Here is a 22344-nt window from a genome sequence, read left to right as displayed (position 1 = left end):
TAGCATACAAATACTTTTTGGAAAAAATACTTTTAGAATAAAAATACTTTTTGGAAAAGAAAGTTTTTAGAATGAAAATACTTTTTGGAAGAAATACTTTTTAGAAAAGAAAATACTTTTTAGGAAAAGAAATATTTTTTTGAGAAAATTCCTTCCCCCGCAAATTTTAAATCTTTAAAAATTGGTGGTGGCCCTCTGGTGAGGGAAGTTTGAAACCAATTAGACAACAGTTGATAACGGGTACATATTTTTTAATGAATGCGGAAATGAAAATAAATAATTATCAATGTTGTATACTTAACTAACAAAATGATAATTCAAGTTTTTTATCAACTTTAATAACCCAGCAAAAAGTGGATTGAAATGACAAAGTGTGAATAACTGTAATTATCGTTTTAGAAGGCAACTTTTTGTAAAGCGTAAAACGATGAAATTTGTGTCCCATCTGACAATGAAAACATAACCAATAGAAAAATTATTTTTAAAAGAAAACAAAGTAGAAAAAAAATTTTCTCTTACATTTAATTTTCAGTTGAAAGAAAAAAAATATTTTTCTTTAATTATCGATTAGAATTTTTATTGTTTTAATAATTAGTAATTCCTTTTTTAACTACTTCTTAATAAATATATATAAACACATAATAATTAATTAAATATTAAACAAGTACAACAATATTTATGCTTATTTTACAATTTACTATATTTAAAAAATTATATTTTAAAAACGTGATTAAAAATTTTAGTAAAAAATATTTTCAAAAAATATGAAAACTAAATATTTTTAGAGTAAAATTATAAGAATCGAAATATCCTCCTTGAATAAGAAATATTAATAAAAAATATCTTAATTATAATAATAAAAAACTTCATTAAGGGCATTTGAACCTTGATGACGTTACACGTTGTGCAAAGCATGGGTGACGTCATCAAGGTTCAAATGCCCTTAAAGACAATATTTATAGTAATTTATTATTTGAAAATAAATTATGACTTATAATAATTATAAAAACAATAATATTTAGTAATATAATATTAATAATAACGTTAATTAATAATAGTAGTAAAAGCATTAATATTATTATTAATTGTTTTTATTTTATTAAAATTATTATTATTATTATTCGTAGAATTTTTGATATCCATTCCAAATAAGGAATATTATTTTTGTTACCTATTTAGTATTTTTGATATCCATTCCAAATAAGGAATATTATTTTTATTACCTATTTAGTATTTTTGATATCCATTCCAAATAAGGAATATTATTTTTATTACCTATTTAGTATTTTTGATATCCATTCCAAATAAGGAATATTATTATTATTATCATCTATTTTTATTAATATTATTATTAATAAATAAACCCGTTTGTGCAAAAATGAATAATTACTGTTACTGTTAATAGTAATTATATAATTAATAGTAATTCGTAATCAAATAAAAATTAAAGAGTTAAAAATAAATTTTATCTATATCTACGAGATTTGTCAATAGTTTTGCGTATAATTTGCGCGTTGATTAACTTTTTTTTAAGAGAAAAGCGAGAAGATTTATCTCGTTTAGCAAAATATTTATCAACTTCGCAGGGGGTCGATAAAAATTATTGAACGAATCACAAAATACGTTATTAGAAATTATTATTCTGAAATTATTGTGAAAGAGTCATTGCCTCATATATAATAAAATATACGCATATTTTTGATTATATACAAAAAGAAGAAGAAAAAAGAAAACAAAAATCTAAGAAAGTTATACATATATAAAGAAGTACAATCTAATTTCTCGTTTATATATTGGAGAAAACTGGTTCGTGAACGGTTCTCCAACAACTAAAAATTATTTGTCGTTTTTCTTTTGCTATTACTTTTTTTCATTTATTTTACAAGTAGTGCAACACTGTATATACGTGTTTAAATAATTGTTATACAACTTTCTCTACTTTGGTCTCAATCGACTTTTTGCAAAATGGGAGTAACTAAGTAAGTTGACAACTTTTGAATCGATTTGATTAGATATTGACGAGTTATCATACTCGTCAGGTATATAGAGAGAAATAAGTGGTGAATTAAAAAATATATTTAAAATTGAGGAAACATTTAAAGAAAATCGAGAATAGTAAAAAAAAAAGAAGAAGGAAACTAAACGTTTTTGTGTTTTGTGAAATATGTTCAGTATTATTTTTTTAATGAAAATATGTTTATGAGAAAATTTGTTAATATTTTTGCGAGGGGATTACATTCCACGAAAGCATTGTGAGTCTAAACGGATTTTTAACCCCCAAAAAGTTTTAATTTAAAAAAAAAGTTTCGTTTAATTTTTTAAATAAATTTAAAAAAGTTATCTCATTCAAAAATATAAAAAAAAAGAACTAATTTTGAAGTTAAAAATTCTAATGGTAAAATTGTTTTCGTAATAGATTAGAAGGAGCGATAATCGATGGAAACGGTATTGCGAAGCAAATAGAAAATGAAATCAGCGTCTCCGTGGAATCATGGGTAAAGAGTGGAAAAAGACGACCAAAATTAGTGGCAATTATTGTGGGTGATGATCCTGCCAGTAAAGTTTACGTATCGAGAAAAGTTAAAGTAGCAAAAGCCGTTGGTAAGTTTTGGAGTAAATAACTATATATCGATTTTTAACTTTCGAAAATTTCTAAAGAAAAGAAATTCCTAATAAAATTTCTAACAAAATTTCTAACCAAATTCCTAACAAAATTCCTAACAATATTCCTAACAATATTCCTAACAATATTTCTAACCAAATTTCTATCCAAATTTTTAACAAAATTTCTAATAAAAATTCCTTAATAAGTAATAATTCCCATAATCATAAGTATATTCAAAGAAGAAAAATCTGCACAAAAATGCCTAACTTCTAATCGTTATTTTTCATAATTTTCAGGAATCGAAGCCGAGACATTGACATTCGACAAGAATATTTCGCAAAAATTTCTATTGAATGCGATAAAAAATTTAAATAATGATTCAACGGTGGATGGAATTTTGGTGCAATTGCCAGTGCCAGCGTCGATGAATGAGAGGGAAATTTGTGAGGCAGTTACGCCTTCGAAGGATGTCGATGGTTTTCATTCGGAAAATATTGGCAAATTGTGCGCCGATTGTGACGCAATTGTCCCAGCAACGGCACTAGGGGTTAAGGAATTAATTGTCAGAACGAGATTCGATACATTTGGAAAGAATGCCGTTGTTATTGGACGATCAAAACACGTTGGTCTTCCAATTGCAATGCTCCTGCATTCCGATGGCAAAGGTATTTATTGAGAAGTGGCAAAATTTTTGAATTATTACCCTATAGATCCTAGTTTATTACCTAATTCAATTATTTTTATTCATAATAAAATTTTTCACTGGATTTCAAATTATTTTTAATAAAATTTTTAATAAATTCCATTTCAAATAAGGAATATCATTTTTGTTACCTATTAATTATTTTTGATATCCATTCCAAATAAGGAATATTATTTTTACCTACTTTAGTATTTTTGATTTCCATTCCAAATAAGGAATATTATTTTTACCTACTTTAGTATTTTTGATATCCATTCCAAATAAGGAATATTTTTTTACCTACTTTACTATTTTTGATATCCATTCCAAATAAGGAATATTTTTTTACCTACTTTAGTATTTTTGATATCCATTCCAAATAAGGAATATTACTATTATTACCAATTTTCATTAATAAATAAACCCTTTTCCGAATTCTTATTATTTTTTTTTTTTTGAGAAAGACGATTTCTAATTTTGGAAATATAAATTTCAAGGTGAAACCGGAGCTTTGGATATGACGACGACAATTTGCCATCGCTACACGCCGGTGGAGGAATTAAAGAGACACGTGAAATTGGCCGATGTGATAGTTTCGGCGGCGGGTGTTCCTGGCCTCGTTACTCAGGACATGATAAAACCGGGAGCTTGCGTTATTGACGTTGGCATCACCAGAGTGAACACAGAGAAGGGACAAAAATTACTGGGCGATGTCGATTTTGAGAATGTGAAAAAAATCGCTGGACATATTACCCCAGTGCCCGGTGGCGTTGGACCAATGACGGTTGTTATGTTAATGAAAAACACCCTCAAAGCGGCGGAGAAAAATCAAAGGAGCTAACTTTTTAGTGGCTAATGCAGAAACTTAAGAGAATTTTTCTTTAATTTAGATATATATATATTCTTTGAATATTGTTCTACTTTTCCTAATTTTAGTATTTTCCCTCCTTTTCCCTATTTTTAGTATATTTTCCCTAGTTTTTCTACTTTTCCTACTTATTCCTTTTTTTTCTTTCACTATTTCTTTTCGTATTTTCCCTACTTTTAAAGACACTTTTTTTAGTCTTACCTATTTTTACTTATTTTTATTTTTCCTAACTGTCCTATTTTTGCTATAATTTTACTACTTTTCCTATTTCTACTATACTTTTAGCCCCCTTACCAATTTCCTATCTAATATCTAATTTTAAAAGAGATTTTCAAGACTTGATGAAAAGTATTTCTGATCCACTTCATATGTTCATAAAATACAGTATTTTTTGTTTACTAAACAAAATGTTGTGACTTAAAAGAAAATCTTCTAAGTGGAAGTAAAGTACTTCCATAATATTGACAATTAAAAATTATAATAAAAACGTTAATTAAAAAAACTGTCTATTTATTGTAATTCAAATGCGTTTGAAAAGTTAGAAAAAAACTGTAAATTGAATGAAATCACTTTTTGATTTTAATTCAAAATCCGTTTCAAATAAAAATTGTTAATTGAAAGAGTTCACCTTTTGATTTTACTTCAAATTAAAATTTTAATAATTTTAAATTAAAAATTTTGTTTTTAAAAACTGATTGTCGATTTGAAAAAAATTCTATAGCATTGAAAATTCACCATAAAGATGCTAAAGTCACGTGGAAGCGCGAATTTTCCACTTTTGAGGTTATCGACCAAAAGTTTTGAAAGGTTATCTCGAAAAATACAAAAACAATATCACAATATCAACGTCAATAAAGCGATAATATAAAGAATTTTGTTTCAATCATTAATTACCATTATTCTAAGAACGGTGCGCAAAACAATTTTATTTATAAATTCTAATATATAGGTTATAATTGTAAGTACAATAATTTTTTTTTAAATAAAAACTATTAAAGAATTTAAAAAATTTATGGAAAAGAACATTACTAAAAGGATTGTAAAAAATTACAAAGAGCTATAGAAAACGAATTCTATTAAAGAAACTACTGAAAATAAAATAAACTGTCAAAAGTATATAATAAAAATTATAAAAAGAATTGTAAAGGATTAGAAACTATAAAAAGAATTCTGAAAATTTATAAAATTTAGAAACTATAAAAAGAATTTTGAAAATTTATAAAATTTAGATTATAAAAAGAATAAATAAATATATAAATATTAAAAAGAATAAAGTACAGATCGAATTGATAAAATTTTTTTTAAAGAAAGAAAGTCAAAGAAAATTTAAAAAATTTGTATAAATGTTTATAAGAAAATTAAGTGAATTTATAGTTAAACGACCGAATTTTTTTCTTTCGAGTGATAAAAATTTACCGCTTAGAATCGTCGGGGGGAAAAGTAAATCAACAATGTCAAGACCAAAAATACTTGTCACTCGTCCTGATATCCCTGCGATTGGCTTCGAATTACTAGCAAAAGAGTGAGTATCCTAAAATCCTAACTTAAAATTCTCTTTACCTCCCTTTGCATTGGTTTTCGATAATTATTAATTTTTTATTACGATTTGGTACCCTAAAAAATAAACCTTTTTTTGCCTAAAATGAAAGATATTTTTTTCTCTTTCAATCCACAATAATTCCTGGACAGTTTTTCCTTGAAAATTTCGAAATTGAAAGTTCATCCTTTTTTCCGTTGTGTTCCGATTTAAAAATTTCTTCCTTTTTTGTGTTATATACTTTAAAAATTTTTTAAACTTCTTCCTCTTTTTTCCAGATGTGACTTAATTGTTGGCGAACATGCGGATGAAATTTCACGCTCGGAACTGTTGTCAAAAATTCCAGGCGTCGATGGACTTTATTGTTTACTGTCGGATAAAATTGATGACGAAATATTAAGTGCAGCGGGTGGGAATTTAAAAGTTGTGGCTACAATGTCCGTTGGTGTTGATCATTTAGATTTAAAAGCACTGAAGGCGAGGAATATTTTAGTTGGTTACACTCCTGGAATATTGACACCAGCCACTGCGGAATTAACTGTCGCTCTACTTTTAACCACATCCCGAAATTTAATTCACGGCAATAGGGCAATTTTCAAGTGAGTCCTGAAACAAAAATTTAAAAAATATTATGTCTTCTTATAAAATTTCTTCTTCTAATCAAAAATTATAAAAAAAATATTTGTTTTAAAGCAAACAAATATTTTTTTTAATTAGTATTAAGTCCTTTAATTTTAATTTTAACTTTTAACCCCTTAACTACCATGGCAAAGATTTGACGGTTAAAATCTTTGCCATGGCAGTTAAGGGGTTAATTTTAATTTTAACTTTTAATTTTAACTTCAACTTTTATTTTAACTTTTAATTTTAGAGACGAATGGAAGGCTTGGGGTCCAACTTGGATGTTAGGCCCGGGATTATTAAATTCAACGGTGGGAATTGTGGGTCTGGGAAGAATTGGAGTCGAAGTGGCGGAAATATTGAAGGGTTTTAAGGTATCGAGAATATTGTACACGAGTCGAAGGGAAAAAGTGGAGGCGGAGAAATTTGAGGGCAAATTAGTGGATTTCGATACATTATTGAGGGAAAGTGATTTTGTGATTGTCACCATTGCATTGACGCCAGAAACAAAGGAAATGTTTAATAAGGAGGCATTTTCAAAAATGAAAAAAACAGCAGTTTTTATAAATGTTAGTCGAGGACAAATTGTTCATCAACCATCACTCATAGAGGCGTTAAAAAATCGACAGATTTGGGGCGCTGGTCTTGATGTCACCACTCCAGAGCCAATTGGCTCCGATCATGAATTACTTCAATTGGACAATTGTGGTATTTATTAATTTTAATTCTGGATTTAATTTTTTTTTTTGGGAAATTGAAACATAATTTATTTTGATCTTTGAAATTTAAAATTTTATTCTTAATCCAATATTATTTGGGTTTTGTAAAAAGGAATTTGTTTTTAAAATTTTAGTCGTAATTCCACATCTTGGAAGTGCCACGTACGAGACGAGAAATAATATGGCTGTTATGACGGCGAATAATATTCTTGCCGCACTAAGAGGAAAACCGGAAGAGATGCCAAATCGTCTTCTTTTCTAAATTATTCATTTTCTCCTATGTGAAATTATTTTTCGAATTATTTTTACGTTATAAATAATATATTTTGTCAATAAGAGCAAAAATGTCATAATTTCTAATTTTTATATTACAATCAAAATATCTATATTTTCTTCTATAAATATGTAAAAAAATCTTAAATTACCAGAAAGAAACGAGAAGGAAAAAAACATAATTATTATAAATAAATATTAATATTAATTATAAATAAATAATTTTTGTACGCATATAATAAAGTTATAAACAATATTATTTGTTTTTATTTATTTAATTAAAATTTTGCGTTAAAACCGTTAAAAAAACCGCGAAACTATTTTTAGGTTATGTTTACATTTTTCGCTCTTATAAAAAAAGATGATATCTTGAAATTTATTACTATATCGAAAAAATGAATAAACATTTTCGAAAATATTTTTTTAAACAACTGAAAAAATAAAATAATATTAGTTATTAATTTTTGGAGAAAAATAAATAAGAAAAAAAATAACTTATCCTTCAAAACTTTTTCGTTTTTTACGCCGAATTAAGTATATTTTTTTTCATAAAACAGTGAATAAACACTTTTTTTTTATTCTTTTTCGTTTTTGTAAATTTCTTTTAAATAAAATTTGTCGAGAAATTATTAAAAAATAGAAGAGAAAATTACAAAAACTATACTGCTTCTGCTATTGCATTTAAAAATGGCGGGAACTATGGTTAACGGTGAAGGTTAGTTTCCGAGAAAAATCGATGCTGGGTCACGCAGTTAAGGTTAGATTCAAACAAAATGGAACGTGACAAATTTTTTGACAGAATGTTTATTGTTTTTGTCAAAAACAAGTTTTATTAATATTTTCGGCAATTAAATTGCAATTAATTTTCATATATTATAGAAGTTTTATATAATTTATGTTAAATAATCGAATTTTGTGGTTAAGGAGAAATATTTTATCAAGAGAGCTATATACGAAAGATTACAATTTAGTTTTCTGGCTCGAAGTTAATTTTTCCAAAAGGTTATGTTTTTATTCGTAAAATAATGAATCTCATCAGTAAAAATATTTTAACACTGCTTCTTATTTTCCGTAAGTATTTTTTTTTTCTTTATAAAAAAAATGGTTTCTATAAAAAAATTGTTACTACAAAATTTACAAAATATAATCAAGAGAAGAAATTACATTTAAAAAAAATACAAATAAATTTTTAGCCACGAATGTATTTTTATTAGAAATAGTCGAATATTGAATGTTAATTGTTACATTTTTACCTTTTAGATTTCATTATTTATTTATTTATTTTTATTCTATTTTTATATTTATTTACATTTGTTATTTATTTATATTTATAATTATATTTATTATTTTTGTTATTCCTATGTGTATCTCTTACTTATTTATATTTGTTTACATTTATTATTTATTTATATTTGTTATTTATTTACATTAGTTATTTACTTAATATTTTTTTTCTTTTTTCTGTTTTTATTTATTAATTTATTTATACACTTTGACTCGGAAGATTGATAATTTAATTTTTTTCCTACAGTTGTCATTTCATTTGTTCATGGAGAATGGGAAATTCCTCTGGAGAATGAAAATGGGACGATCGAAGTCCCAAACTTTGAGAATGAAACGGAAAAAGTGGAGGAATCGAAGATAAAATCAAATGTTACGTTAACGGAACCAAAGAAAAATATTACCAAAGCTAATTGCGTGAATGACAAAATTTACGGACCCGTCGAGGTTGTATCAAAAATTAATTCCCAAACATTTTCATATTTTATTTTGAATTATAATAATTATTTAAAATAATATTTTTTTTTAAATTATTAAATATCAAATTTAATAAAAATTTTAAAAAAATTGGCAGTTCACTGCCAATCAACAAATAAATAAAAAAATAATAAATTAAATAATAAATTAATAATAAATTTATTATATAATATAATAATTAATTATAATTCAATTAAAATTTCAAAAATATTTAATTTTAAACATTTTAATTTAAGAATTTAACATATTTATAGTTTTTCAATTTTAAAATTTAATTTAAAATTCTATAAATTTTAAACCTAATTTTTTAATTTTTATTAAAATTTTCTAGACCGTCAACGCAACGAGATTGGTGGAATTATTAATTTTAGAACCGGGCCCATCGAATAGAACAAAAAATAGCACGGAAATCAAATTATTACCAGGACCGTGTGTTGTGGTTTTGTTTCACGCAAGATGGTGTGTTTTCAGTAGTCAAGCCGCACCGCATTTTAATGCACTTTCACGATTTTATCCGCACATCAAAACCGTTGCCATTGACGCAATGAAACACCAAAGGTAATCAATTTTACTACAAAACAAAAAGAAAAACTAATTAGGTACTTTTTTAAAAAATTTTCGCAATAATTCAATTATTTTCATAAATAATAAAAATCTTCTCAGAAATTCAATTAGTTTTTGAAAATTTTAATAAAATTCTTAACAATTATTCAATTATTTTTATAAATAATAAAATTAATTGTAGGATTTCAATTATTTTTTTAACAATTTTACAGGAATTGCTCAAAAAATGTAATTATTCTTGAAAATTTAATTTTAATTCCTCGAAAAACTCAATTATTTAAAAAAATATTTTTTTAAAATTCTTTGAAAGAATTCAATTATTTACAAAAATAGTATAATTTTTCACTTGAATTCAATTATTTTCAAATATTTTAATAAAATTGTTTGAAAGAAATCAATTATTTTAAATATAGTTTTAATTAAATTTTTTTTGAAATAATTCAATTATTCTTTTAGACTTTAATAAAATTCTTCCCAACAATTCAATTATTAACATAAAAATAATTCTTCAAAAGAATTCAATTATTAAAGATAAATAACAAAATTATTTCCAAAAATTCAATTATTTTAAGGCATTTTAATAAAATTCTTTGCAAAATTCAATATTATTTTCATAAATATAACAATATTCATCACAAGAATTCAATTATTTTCAAAAATTCTAATAAAATCGTTCTCAAAAATTCAATTATTTTCATAAATAATAAAATTCTTCTCAAGAATTCAATTATTTTTAAAAATTTTAATGAAATTCTTCTTAAAATTTCAATTATTTTCATAAATTATAAAATTCTTCAAAAAAACTCAATTATTTAAAAAAAAATTTATAAAATTTGCCGTAAGAATTCAATAATTTTCGTAAATTATAAAATTCTTCAAAAAAATTCAATTATTTTCAAAAATTTTAGTAAAATTCGCCGCAGGAATTCAATTATCTTCATAACAAATAAAATTCTTTGCAAATTTTCAATTATTTTTATAAATTATAAAGTTCTTTAGAATAATTGAATTATTTTAAAAAATTTTAATAAAATTCGCCTCAAGAATTTAATTATTTTTGCAAATTATAAAATTCTTCAAAAAAATTCAATTATTTTCTAAAATTTGAATACAATTCGCCGCAGGAATTGAATTAATTTTCATAATTAATAAAAATTTTTAGTAAGAATTCAATTACTTTAAAAAATTATAGTAAAATTCTTCGCAAAAATTGAATTATTTTCATAAATTATAAAATACTTCGCAATAATTCAAATGTTCTTATAGATTTTAATAAAATGCATTGCAAGAATTCAATTATTTTCATAAATTATAAATTAATTAAATTTTAACTCTTTGAAAGAATTAAATTATTTTCAAATATTTTAATAAAATTGTTGGAAAGAAATCAATTTTTTTAAATACAATTTTAATTAAATTTATTGTTTAAAATAATTCAATTATTCTTTTAGATTTTAATAAAATTCTTCCCAAGAATTAAATTATTTTTTAAAAGTAATTAATTTCTTCTTGGAAATTCAATTATTTTAAAAAATTCTAATAAAATCGTTCGCAAGAATTCAATTATTTTCCAAAAAAAAAATTAATAAAATGCCACACAGACATTCAATCATTGTCAAAAATTTTATTAGAATTCTTTGTAAAACTTAATTATTTTTAAAAACATTTCGCAATTCAATGATTTTTATAATATCAACCATTTTATTAAAATTTTCTAACAGAATTCAGTTATTTAAAAAAATTTGTGTAAAATTCTTCGTAAGAATTTAATTCTTTTCATGAATAATAAAAATTCCCTAGGTATTCAATTATTTAAATTCGAATTTGCATTTAATTAGTCGAAAGAAGTATGAATTATTAAAAATCTTTAAAAAATTCTGGCCAAGAATTAAATTATTTCTATAAATCTTTAAATTCTGCGAACTGCGATGAATAATGAAATTCGTTGCAGGAATTAAATTTTTTCGCAGGATAAGAAAAAAGTGAATATTTTTGATGAAAATTAGAAAAAAGTCGGGAAAATAAAAAATAGAATGGAATTTTTGTCAGTTTTGTGAAGTGACTAAAACAATTTTTTTTGGTCGTCAAGTTTAATTTCTCGATAGTTACTTTTTTTAGTTTGAAAGCTACTTTTTTTAAAATTAATTATCGATTCCAAAGTCTATAATAATTATAAAAACAATTGTTAGGAATAATAATAACATTAATAATACTATTAATTAACAATAGTGAAATCATTATTATTACTATTATTATCATTATTGTTTTTATTTAAAAAAAAATTATTTGTAGAAATTTTTTATCCATTCCAAATAAGGGATGTTATTTTTATCTATTATTATTGTTAGTATTTTTGATATTCATTCCAAGTAAAGAATATTATTTGTATTATTATTATTGTTGTTGTCAGTATTTTTGATATCCATTCCAAATAAGGAATATTATCTATATTAATAAAACCAGACTTCTGTCTGTACATTGCTCCAATCTTGAAAATTCTTATATATTTTTTCTTCTTGAGACATGAGAATTCGAAAAATGTAAAAAAAAAAATGTCTGTCTGTCTGTCTATCTGTCTGTCTGTCTGTCTGTCCTTCTGTCTGTCTGTCTGTCTGTATGCAAAACTTTGTTCGCGCATCAATTGAAAACGGTTCAACCGAATAATGCGAAACTTGGCAGTCTATTAGGTATTAATGTAACTTAAAATCATAGCCTTATCCGATTAAAAAATATTAACTTGAACGAAAGTTATGACATTTTTTCAAAAAATTCGAAAAATCAAAAAAATTCAAATATTTTATTTTTTGGAAAATGAATGCAAAACTATCCTTAGCTAACTTTTTCAGATAAATACAACCCATTTCTACAATAAAATTATTAAAAAAGACGAATTTTGAAATTTTTTTTCGTTTTTTTAGATCAACTTTTTTCTAAAAAAAATAGTGATTTTTAATCTTTGAGCAAGCTTTTCAGGAAAAGTTATTAAAGTTTTTTATTTAAAGATCAGTATGTAAAGTAAGAAATTTGCTACATTAGACAAAAATAATGAAGCTAAATGCCATAAAAGAGAAGAAAAAATGTTGAATTATAAGAAATTCGGTTTTTCGAAATTTTCATAATTTTTAATAATTTTTGATTTTGTACTAAAGGGTGGAAAGAATTAAATAAGTAGAGTAATTTTGAAGAGCACAAAAATAATGAAGCTAAATGCCATAAAAAAAGAAGGAAAAATGTTGAATTTTAAGAAATTCGGTTTTTTGAATTTTTTGCTAATTTTCCATAATTTTAGATTTTTTACCAAAGGGTGGAGACTATTAAATAAGTAAAGTATTTTTAAAGAGCACAAAAATACTAAAGCTAAATGCCATAAAAAAGAAGGAAAAATGTTGAATTTTAAGAAATTCGGTTTTTTGAATTTTGGCTAATTTTCCATAATTTTAGATTTTTTACCAAAGGGTGGAGACTATTAAATAAGTAAAGTATTTTTGAAGAGCACAAAAATACTAAAGCTAAATGCCATAAAAAAGAAGGAAAAATGTTGAATTTTAAGAAATTCGGTTTTTTGAATTTTTTGCTAATTTTCCATGATTTTAGATTTTTTACCAAAGAGTCGAGACTATTAAATAAGTAAAGTATTTTCTAAAAGCACAAAAATAATGAAGCTAAATCCCATAAAAAAGAAGGAAAAATGTTGAATTTTAAGAAATTCGGTTTTTTGAATTTTTTGCTAATTTTCCATAATTTTAGATTTTTTACCAAAGGGTGGAGACTATTAAATAAGTAAAGTATTTTTAAAGAGCACAAAAATACTAAAGCTAAATGCCATAAAAAAGAAGGAAAAATGTTGAATTTTAAGAAATTCGGTTTTTTGAATTTTGGCTAATTTTCCATAATTTTAGATTTTTTACCAAAGGGTGGAGACTATTAACTAAGTAAAGTATTTTTGAAGAGCACAAAAATACTAAAGCTAAATGCCATAAAAAAGAAGGAAAAATGTTGAATTTTAAGAAATTCGGTTTTTTGAATTTTGGCTAATTTTCCATAATTCTAGATTTTTTACCAAAGGGTGAAGACTATTAAATAAGTAAAGTATTTTTGAAGAGCACAAAAATACTAAAGCTAAATGCCATAAAAAAGAAGGAAAAATGTTGAATTTTAAGAAATTCGGTTTTTTGAATTTTGGCTAATTTTCCATAATTTTAGATTTTTTACCAAAGGGTGGAGACTATTAACTAAGTAAAGTATTTTTGAAGAGCACAAAAATACTAAAGCTAAATGCCATAAAAAAGAAGGAAAAATGTTGAATTTTAAGAAATTCAGTTTTTTGAATTTTGGCTAATTTTCCATAATTTTAGATTTTTTACCAAAGGGTGAAGACTATTAAATAAGTAAAGTATTTTTGAAGAGCACAAAAATACTAAAGCTAAATGCCATAAAAAAGAAGGAAAAATGTTGAATTTTAAGAAATTCGGTTTTTTGAATTTTTTGCTAATTTTCCATAATTTTAGATTTTTTACCAAAGGGTGGAGACTATTAAATAAGTAAAGTATTTTTGAAGAGCACAAAAATACTAAAGCTAAATGCCATAAAAAAGAAGGAAAAATGTTGAATTTTAAGAAATTCGGTTTTTTGAATTTTGGCTAATTTTCCATAATTCTAGATTTTTTACCAAAGGGTGAAGACTATTAAATAAGTAAAGTATTTTTGAAGAGCACAAAAATACTAAAGCTAAATGCCATAAAAAAGAAGGAAAAATGTTGAATTTTAAGAAATTCGGTTTTTTGAATTTTTTGCTAATTTTCCATAATTTTAGATTTTTTACCAAAGGGTGGAGACTATTAAATAAGTAAAGTATTTTTGAAGAGCACAAAAATACTAAAGCTAAATGCCATAAAAAAGAAGGAAAAATGTTGAATTTTAAGAAATTCGGTTTTTTGAATTTTGGCTAATTTTCCATAATTCTAGATTTTTTACCAAAGGGTGAAGACTATTAAATAAGTAAAGTATTTTTGAAGAGCACAAAAATACTAAAGCTAAATGCCATAAAAAAGAAGGAAAAATGTTGAATTTTAAGAAATTCGGTTTTTTGAATTTTGGCTAATTTTCCATAATTTTAGATTTTTTACCAAAGGGTGGAGACTATTAAATAAGTAAAGTATTTTTGAAGAGCACAAAAATACTTAAGCTAAATGCCATAAAAAAGAAGGAAAAATGTTGAATTTTAAGAAATTCGGTTTTTTGAATTTTGGCTAATTTTCCATAATTCTAGATTTTTTACCAAAGGGTGGAGATAACAAATTAGGTAAAGTATTTTTGAAGAGCACAAAAATACTAAAGCTAAATGCCATAAAAAAGAAGGAAAAATGTTGAATTTTAAGAAATTCGGTTTTTTGATTTTTTTTGCTAATTTTCCATAATTTTAGATATTTTACCAAAGGGTGGAGACTATTAAATAAGTAAAGTATTTTTGAAGAGCACAAAAATAATGAAGCTAAATGCCATAAAAAAGAAGGAAAAATGTTGAATTTTAAGAAATTCGGTTTTTTGAATTTTGGCTAATTTTCCATAATTCTAGATTTTTTACCAAAGGGTGGAGACTATTAAATAAGTAAACTATTTTTGAAGAGCACAAAAATACTAAAGCTAAATGCCATAAAAAAGAAGGAAAAATGTTGAATTTTAAGAAATTCGGTTTTTTGAATTTTTTCTAATTTTTCATAATTTTAGATTTTTTACCAAAGGGTGGAGATAACAAATTAGGTAAAGTATTTTTGAAGAGCACAAAAATAATGAAGCTTAATGATATAAAAGAGAAGAAAAAAATGTTAAATATTAAGAAATTCGGCTTTTCGAATTTTTGATAATTTTTGATTTTTTGCAAAAAGGTTGGAGACTATTTAAATAGTAATATTTTACTACCGAAATAGCTAATGGTAACTAATTATTAATTTTCCGGTCAAATTAAATTCCCGGTTTTTTTCTGATTTTTCAGATTGGTAGGAAAATTATTAAATATATTGGTAGAAACTAAAACCCGTCGAAGACGGGTACGACAGCTAGTTTTTATTATAATTATTGTTGTTGTCAGTATTTTTGATATCCATTCCTAGTAAGGAATATTATTTGTATTATCATTATTGTTGTTGTCAGTATTTTTGATATCCATTCCAAATAAGGAATATTATTTTTATTATCATTATTGTTTTTGATTGCATTGTATTTTTGATACCCATTCCAAATAAGGAATATTATTTTTATTATCATTATTGTTTTTGATTGCATTGTATTTTTGATATCCATTCCAAATAAGGAATATTATTTTTATGATCTATTTAGTATTTTTGATATCCATTCCAAATAAGGAATATTATTATTGTTAGTATTTTTGATATTCATTCCAAGTATCCAAATATCCTTATTTTCCTATCTGATTCGCCGATTTCTAGTTTATTCCCTACTTCCTAATTTATTTCTTACTTTATCCTCTAAGTCCTAATTTGATTGAATTTTTCAGTTTTAACACGCAATATGGAATTGTTGGGGTCCCGACTCTGGTGATATTCCACAACGGGAAACCAGTGGCAAAATTCAATGACACCGTCTACACATTGGAGACATTTTCAAAATTTATATCCCACTTGACAAATCAACAACCGAACGGTTCGGTTTACGTGACGTCGGCCGATTTTAGTGGACCCGTTGCAAGTGTACCATCAAATGAGACAGATTATTGTCTCGTATTATCGTGGATCTTTATTGCCGCGTGCTCACTTTATTTCACCTCAAAGAGTCATTGGTGGCGTCAATTTGTCGAACTCGTACAAAATACGTGGCGTGAAAGTAATGCACAACACGAGCATGTCGATTAAAAAAAAAAATAATTATTCCCTTATTCTTTTGGCAAATTATTACACTATTTATTTATTTTTTAATTATAAAGAAAAATTGTTCATTATTTACGATTTAAAAAAATTTAACTTAATTTAAATGGTTTAACTTAATTTAGCTAGTTTATTATAATTATAACCCTAGAAGAGTTGATGTGTATATATTATATATTTAAAATGAGAAAAAGAAATAGAAAATATATGGATATTTTGTATTATATATATTTAAAGTGGAGAACGTGGGGACAAAAATGGATATTCAAGAATGTGGATGTGCCTTTTTGTTTACGTGTTACTGTTAATTTCTTTCTCTTTTCTTCCATTTAGAATACTTAGAATATTTATAAAAAAAAGCGTCGAATTTTTATAATTTTCCAGTTCGGTATAATTTGGTGCGTAAACCAAAAACTTTTTGAAACAAAAAGTTGAAGAAAAAACAATTTTTAAATCAAGTAGTAAAACATAAACTGCAAGTTTTAAGATAAGAGAATACTTTTCGCTGAAAAAGTTAAATTAAGACCTAAGCCGTAAAATTTAAGACAAAAGAATACTTTTTTAAAGTAAAAAGATAAATAAAAAAAGAAAAGTTAAAGTGTAAAGGCGCATGACTCAAGAAGTAAACCGTAAGAATAAAAAAAATAATTTATGCAAAAAACATTCAGATAGCTTCGAAATAAAGGAGGGAGAAAAAACTTTTAAGTCCTAAACCGTAGGACTAAGATAATACTTTTTTTGAACGAAAAATAGTAAAAATAGTTTTAAAATTAATCCGCATGACTCAAGACGTAACCGATAAGGCTTAAGACACATACCCATTCTACAATTCCCCAAAATTGATTTTTAATTTATTTAAAAAAACAAAATCTAATTCTAATTCCTCATGTTCAGCAAAGATTTACTCACAATAACTAGAAGGTAAAATTGAAAAAGCAAAAAAAAAGAAAGAAAAAATCTACATGAATTTTCCCGAGTGTATGTATGAGCTAAGGGGTCTTTTATGAAAATCTCTGGCCGGTCCCGCGCGGTATTATCAGCATGGATTGGATTCGGCATATAGAAATAAGAAGATATATGGTTATAGAATATAGACAGGAGAGAGAGAGTGAGAGAGAGAAAAAGGGGTGGGGGAGAGAGGAATCGAGTTTACTGCAGACAGAGGGAGTGAGAAAGGGGGATAATATTGAAGAGAGTAAGAGAAAGAGAGGGAGTGTTCGCGTTGCGGCGCTTGACTACGGGGTGGTTGCCCTCGTCTGCGCTTTGTGGGAAATGCCCGCTCAATAACGCGTAGGTTTTCGTCCTCGTCTCCCTTCCTCCCCCCTACACCCCACCTTCTTCTCCCTTGCTCTTTCGTCCAAAAAAGGGAGGAAGCTACTTCGGATGCAGCAAAAAGGGTCGTTTTTACTCCAAAAAAAAAAAAGAGAGGAAAAAAAGGAAACAAAATCCACCGGACATTAACATCCGGATGTTTTTTTTTTAAATATCTTATTTAGTAAATTAAAATTTTCCCTCTCCTAAATTTTACATTTTCCTCCTTACTAAATTTCCAATCCTTTAAAGAAGGGGGTGGATTTCTTGACCTTTAATAAGAAAAATTTTTCCTTTCTATTTATTGAAACTCGTCCTCTTCAGTCTTCTGTTCATTATTTTCTAAATTCTGGTCGGTTTTTGTGTTCCCCAAAGTACGAAGAACGTACTTTGAGTACTAACGTTTCTTTTATTACGATTTGGTTCTTACAGTAAATCCCTTTGATAATCAGACTTTTCCATTGAATTATAATTCCTTTTTTGTAATTCTCATTTGTTAGAGAAGAAATAAATGACATACTTTCTTTCTTAATTTCAATCACTTTTTAAAAAGTTTATTAGAAAATTAAAAAAATAAGAATATTAAATCCTTATTTAGAAAAGTTTTTTTTTTTAAAATGGAAAATGGAATTATATTTCAATGCTAAAGTCATGACAAGTGGGAATTTTTTTTCGCCACTAATATATATATATATATAAAATACTATACCTCGAAAAAGTGATCCAGCAGATGAAGAGAGAATCGTGAGTGGAAATTATATAGGGGTCGATGGTCCGCGTTTCTTCTCAAAGGTAGTCCATCCCTGCGCGCAGGGGTGGTGGTGGTTCAACTCCAAAGATCGTTCGGACGATGACCTCTATGGATACTCCAGAATTCCCAGGTCGACGCTTTTGCGTTCACGCAACCCCCATCGAAATTACTTTGATGATGTCTGTCTATTTTTTTTCTTTCTCCTTCTTTCATTCCCTACCTCACGTACATAGGAAGTAAGAAAATGAAAGAAAAAAAGATTTCCTTTCCCCTTCTCCTGTAACAAAAGAAATAAAATATAATTTAATAGAAAATTAAAATTGTTAAGAAAATAAAATTTTACTCTTAATTTTCTATATAATATGTAAATATCTATGTATTATATATAGCCAGTTTCTCCGTTCCGCATGGTTGGTCCAGGGGAATCCATCGAATCGATCGTTATACTCTTAATTCTTTTTTTTAAATAGAAAATCGAGAAAGCGTTTCCGCGACACAAAGTTTTACTTACATACTAATACACAAATTTTTATATGTATATAAATATATAATATACATAAATTAATATATATTAATATCTAATATAATAATTATAATAAATATTTAAAAATTTAAAAACGTTACAGTTTATGGATGCCCCTTAATATACATATAATTCAAATAATAAAAAAAAGGAATAATAATAATGACAAAAATAAAAAAAAGGAATTAAAAAAATTATTTCAAATTTTAAAAGAATAATTTTTTTCTAATTTAAAATATGGATTTTATGTAACGAAATCTTTAATTTTTCTCTAAAAAAAAAACTATTGGATAGGAGTTAAAACTTAAAAAAAAGAGATAATATTAAAAAATTGCTCATGGTGAATAACTGTGACCACAATTTTATGATACGCGCATTTTATATATAGATATACATATATATGTAGATATAGTCGCGTGAATCTATTTATACGCAGGATTGTGAGGGAAATGACCGTACGGCCTTGACTTCCCATTGACCCATCCAATGGTTTTTACTTGAAAAACTTTTTTTAAAAATTTTATTAAAGATCAAAAGGAAAAAAAATATTTTCTTAAGAAATGAAATAATTGTAATAATTACTACGTGTTTTTGATAAAGAACAATCTTTTCGATTATTATATTATTACTATTAAGATTTAATTTTGTAAAATGTATATTTAAATATTTTCTATACTCTACTTGGAAATTATATTTTCTAATTTCTTGAGTTGTAAAAACAGCATAACCTACAAATTAGTCAAAGAAATTATTTAAAAAAAATTCTTCAAGACTAAAGTGTGGTTTAGTTCGCAGGTTGGAATTTTTACGATTTAGTTATCTAACGAAAAACGTTTATATGAATATCCACTTTGAATTTAACGCCATAGACACATCATCGATAGGAATCACAATATCTGAAAGACTGAAACACACCAAAGGCAGAATTAGACACTTTGTTGCGAAAAATTTTTTTTGTTTCTTTTATCAATTATTAATATTATTATTATTATTATTAATATTTAAAAAGAGGTGGAAAGGTAGAAAGAAAGGGAAAAGGTGGCGTTGGCGGTTTATCGGGTAAAAAGGGGAGGAGGAGGTTAAGGAGGCTAACGGCCTTGACCTCGTCCATAGCTTAATAGAAGGGACACGCGAGAAAAGACATCGGTCAAAACAAAAGCAAATTGCACTTTTACTTAATATACAAGTTTCCGCAAATTACTTTTTTAACTAAGTGTTTCTTCCTCCCCCCTCTTCTCTCTCATTCTCTCTTTGTTGCACCCTGTATTTAAGGTTTCTTTTTGTTTCCTCTTTTTGCTATAAAATTACGTCACCAAAGTGAGCATTATACTGTCTCGTGCGACACAAAAAGAAAAGGGAATAGTGTATCTTATCTCACACTCAATATAGGGAATAATTAGCTAGAAAAAAAAATGATAATTTTTATCTTTTTCGAGAAAGAAAAATGAAAAATAACTTTCTAAGGGTCGTTTCATAATCTACTTTATTAACATTGTAATCAACTTTTGAAAAAAATTATTAAGGTATATTTTCAAAAATTATAAAGAAATTCTTACAATCAATTTTTCAAAAAATTATAAAGAAAATAAAATTAATTTTTAAAAAATATTTTAATGTAATTTTTCGAAAATAATTGATTTTCTTAAAAGAAGTTCTTGAAAGTAACTTCCCTGACTTTACTGACATGTGGCCATTATGTATTAGTATTTTTTTACCATATTAATTCATATTATTATAATATTAACAATATCAATAAAAAGTAACTTTAAAAATTTTTAATTAAAAAAAATTTTTGCTTTGTTTATATAAGTAATTATTTTCTAAATTCTCATCGTTTTTTGTTTGAAAATAAGTTTTTTTTGAAAGTACGATGACTCAAATAAGATATGTAATTATTTTTTGGTAGTTTTTACGATTTGGTTCCCTAAAAAACACCCTTTTGCTTATCACGTTTTTCCATTGAATTACAATTCTGTTTTCCAAATTTTTCATTTATTTGAGAAGAAATACATTAAATGTTTTGTTTCTAAAAGTAATAATTAATTTTTTTTCATGTTTATAATCTTGTTTATATTTTAATACAAAATGGAATTACAATTCAATGGGAAAGTCATGGCAAGTAAGAATTAAAAAAAATTAAATAAAATTTTTTTTTTTAAATTAAGAAATGAAATATAAAAAATAAAATTTAGAATATATTTATAATTATATTTGTTTTTATATATAAAAAATTCTATTTCTTTACATTTTATTATTTTTTAACTGAAATATTAATTGAATATTAAAAAAATAAAAATTAATGAAAACTAACAAAAAACAAAGTAAAAAATAACTTTAAAAAATTGAAAAATACTTAAAAAATTTATGAACAAATAATTTTTTTAAAGGTAATTTTTTTTATTATTTATTGTAGTTATTAAAATAAAATTACTACCTGTAAGACGTTTTTGGTAAAGAAAAAAATTATTAATTTAAAATAATTATTTTACAGAAAAGATTTAATTTTATAAAAAAAAAATTATTTAGTTCATAAATTATATTTTTTACTGTCAAAATTATCAATATTTTTTTTATTTATATTTAACAAAATTAAAAAGTAACGATAAGTGAAATTTTTTTGTGTTTTTGTCAAGAGACGGAAATTTTAGGTTATGTTTCTTTAAAGAGTTCAAAATGTAAAATAAAAAATAATTAAACAGTTAAATAATAATTAAATATATGAATAACGAACAAATTATAATGAATTAAGTAAAGAAATAATAATTAAATGATTAATTAAGTAAATAATTAAATAATAAGAGTAATCAAATAGTAATTTAATAATTTCAGACAATAGTAATAATTAAGTTAAAAAGAATAATTCGAAATAATAATTGGAAATAACTTTAATGATTGGAAATTAATAATAATAACTATAATTATTGTATTAAAATTATAAAAATATAAGAAAACTGTAGAAATAAAAAATACGTTACCTCAAAGGCGACCAAGACGAGTAGCTCCACTCCTGGAATGAAAAATCAGTCCTGCCAACGTAATTCGAAAGAAACCACCAAGGCACTGTTGCCACAATATCCGCCCCTTTTTTTCCAACAACGTCACAACCATGTTTCACTCTCCTCTCTCTCTCCCTTGCACCCCATCGTTCAAGCCTCACTTCCTCTCTCTCCAACAACTTGAGAAACCGTCGCTTTAGAATCCGTCTAGCGTCGTCCGCGTGAGTCGCCCCTTTTCTCTCTCCACCCGCCGCT

At 25.2% G+C, this 22344-nt stretch overlaps 3 protein-coding genes across 9 annotated transcripts; all 3 read left to right on the top strand.

The window, feature by feature from the left end:
• The first annotated feature begins 224 nt into the window (after window positions 1–224).
• Window positions 225–4650, top strand: LOC122512661 (bifunctional methylenetetrahydrofolate dehydrogenase/cyclohydrolase, mitochondrial). 5 transcript variants are annotated; one of them, XM_043628625.1, is made up of 5 exons: window positions 225–383; window positions 2013–2252; window positions 2417–2601; window positions 2902–3270; window positions 3785–4650. In XM_043628625.1, the coding sequence occupies exons 2-5, from the start codon at window positions 2194–2196 to the stop codon at window positions 4126–4128; spliced, it is 957 nt and encodes a 318-aa protein (XP_043484560.1). In that variant the 5' UTR covers window positions 225–383; window positions 2013–2193; the 3' UTR covers window positions 4129–4650. The 5 variants fall into 5 exon arrangements, with proteins under 5 accessions (XP_043484560.1, XP_043484563.1, XP_043484565.1 ...); XM_043628628.1 differs by lacking the exon at window positions 2013–2252 and adding an exon at window positions 1890–1979; XM_043628630.1 differs by lacking the exon at window positions 2013–2252 and adding an exon at window positions 1887–1979.
• A 277-nt stretch (window positions 4651–4927) lies between these two features.
• On the top strand, window positions 4928–7561 carry LOC122512659 (glyoxylate reductase/hydroxypyruvate reductase-like). Of its 3 annotated transcripts, none has more exons than XM_043628622.1 (5): window positions 4928–5113; window positions 5579–5677; window positions 5971–6291; window positions 6564–7021; window positions 7167–7561. In XM_043628622.1, the coding sequence occupies exons 2-5, from the start codon at window positions 5607–5609 to the stop codon at window positions 7292–7294; spliced, it is 978 nt and encodes a 325-aa protein (XP_043484557.1). In that variant the 5' UTR covers window positions 4928–5113; window positions 5579–5606; the 3' UTR covers window positions 7295–7561. The 3 variants fall into 3 exon arrangements, with proteins under 3 accessions (XP_043484557.1, XP_043484558.1, XP_043484559.1); XM_043628623.1 differs by having other exon boundaries at window positions 5556–5677; XM_043628624.1 differs by having other exon boundaries at window positions 4939–5065.
• A 506-nt stretch (window positions 7562–8067) lies between these two features.
• Window positions 8068–16734, top strand: LOC122512663 (thioredoxin domain-containing protein 15). Its single transcript, XM_043628632.1, has 4 exons — window positions 8068–8376; window positions 8837–9033; window positions 9395–9621; window positions 16142–16734. Exons 1-4 carry the CDS (start codon window positions 8331–8333, stop codon window positions 16494–16496), a joined length of 825 nt encoding a protein of 274 aa, XP_043484567.1. The 5' UTR covers window positions 8068–8330; the 3' UTR covers window positions 16497–16734.
• The last annotated feature ends 5610 nt before the right edge of the window (window positions 16735–22344 follow it).

The sequence above is a fragment of the Leptopilina heterotoma genome, unplaced genomic scaffold (assembly GCF_015476425.1).
Source record: "Leptopilina heterotoma isolate Lh14 unplaced genomic scaffold, ASM1547642v1 Lhet_123, whole genome shotgun sequence".
In the NCBI taxonomy this organism is placed as follows: domain Eukaryota; kingdom Metazoa; phylum Arthropoda; class Insecta; order Hymenoptera; family Figitidae; genus Leptopilina; species Leptopilina heterotoma.
The sequence above is the reverse complement of the archived record's forward strand: the minus strand, read 5'-3'. Positions and strand labels throughout refer to the sequence as shown.

What these genes read in the sequence shown, in the direction of transcription:
- LOC122512661 (XM_043628625.1), top strand. Translation starts at nt 2,194, where the DNA reads ATGTTTATGAGAAAATTTGTTAATATTTTTGCGAGGGGATTACATTCC. An exon ending in TTACATTCCACGAAAGCATT is followed by an intron (nt 2,253 to 2,416) that starts GTGAGTCTAAAC and finishes TTTTCGTAATAG; the next exon opens with ATTAGAAGGAGCGATAATCG. An exon ending in TAAAGTAGCAAAAGCCGTTG is followed by an intron (nt 2,602 to 2,901) that starts GTAAGTTTTGGA and finishes CATAATTTTCAG; the next exon opens with GAATCGAAGCCGAGACATTG.
- LOC122512659 (XM_043628622.1), top strand. Translation starts at nt 5,607, where the DNA reads ATGTCAAGACCAAAAATACTTGTCACTCGTCCTGATATCCCTGCGATT. An exon ending in TTCGAATTACTAGCAAAAGA is followed by an intron (nt 5,678 to 5,970) that starts GTGAGTATCCTA and finishes TCTTTTTTCCAG; the next exon opens with ATGTGACTTAATTGTTGGCG. An exon ending in GGCAATAGGGCAATTTTCAA is followed by an intron (nt 6,292 to 6,563) that starts GTGAGTCCTGAA and finishes TTTTAATTTTAG; the next exon opens with AGACGAATGGAAGGCTTGGG.
- LOC122512663 (XM_043628632.1), top strand. Translation starts at nt 8,331, where the DNA reads ATGAATCTCATCAGTAAAAATATTTTAACACTGCTTCTTATTTTCC. An exon ending in AACACTGCTTCTTATTTTCC is followed by an intron (nt 8,377 to 8,836) that starts GTAAGTATTTTT and finishes TTTTTCCTACAG; the next exon opens with TTGTCATTTCATTTGTTCAT. An exon ending in AAATTTACGGACCCGTCGAG is followed by an intron (nt 9,034 to 9,394) that starts GTTGTATCAAAA and finishes AAAATTTTCTAG; the next exon opens with ACCGTCAACGCAACGAGATT.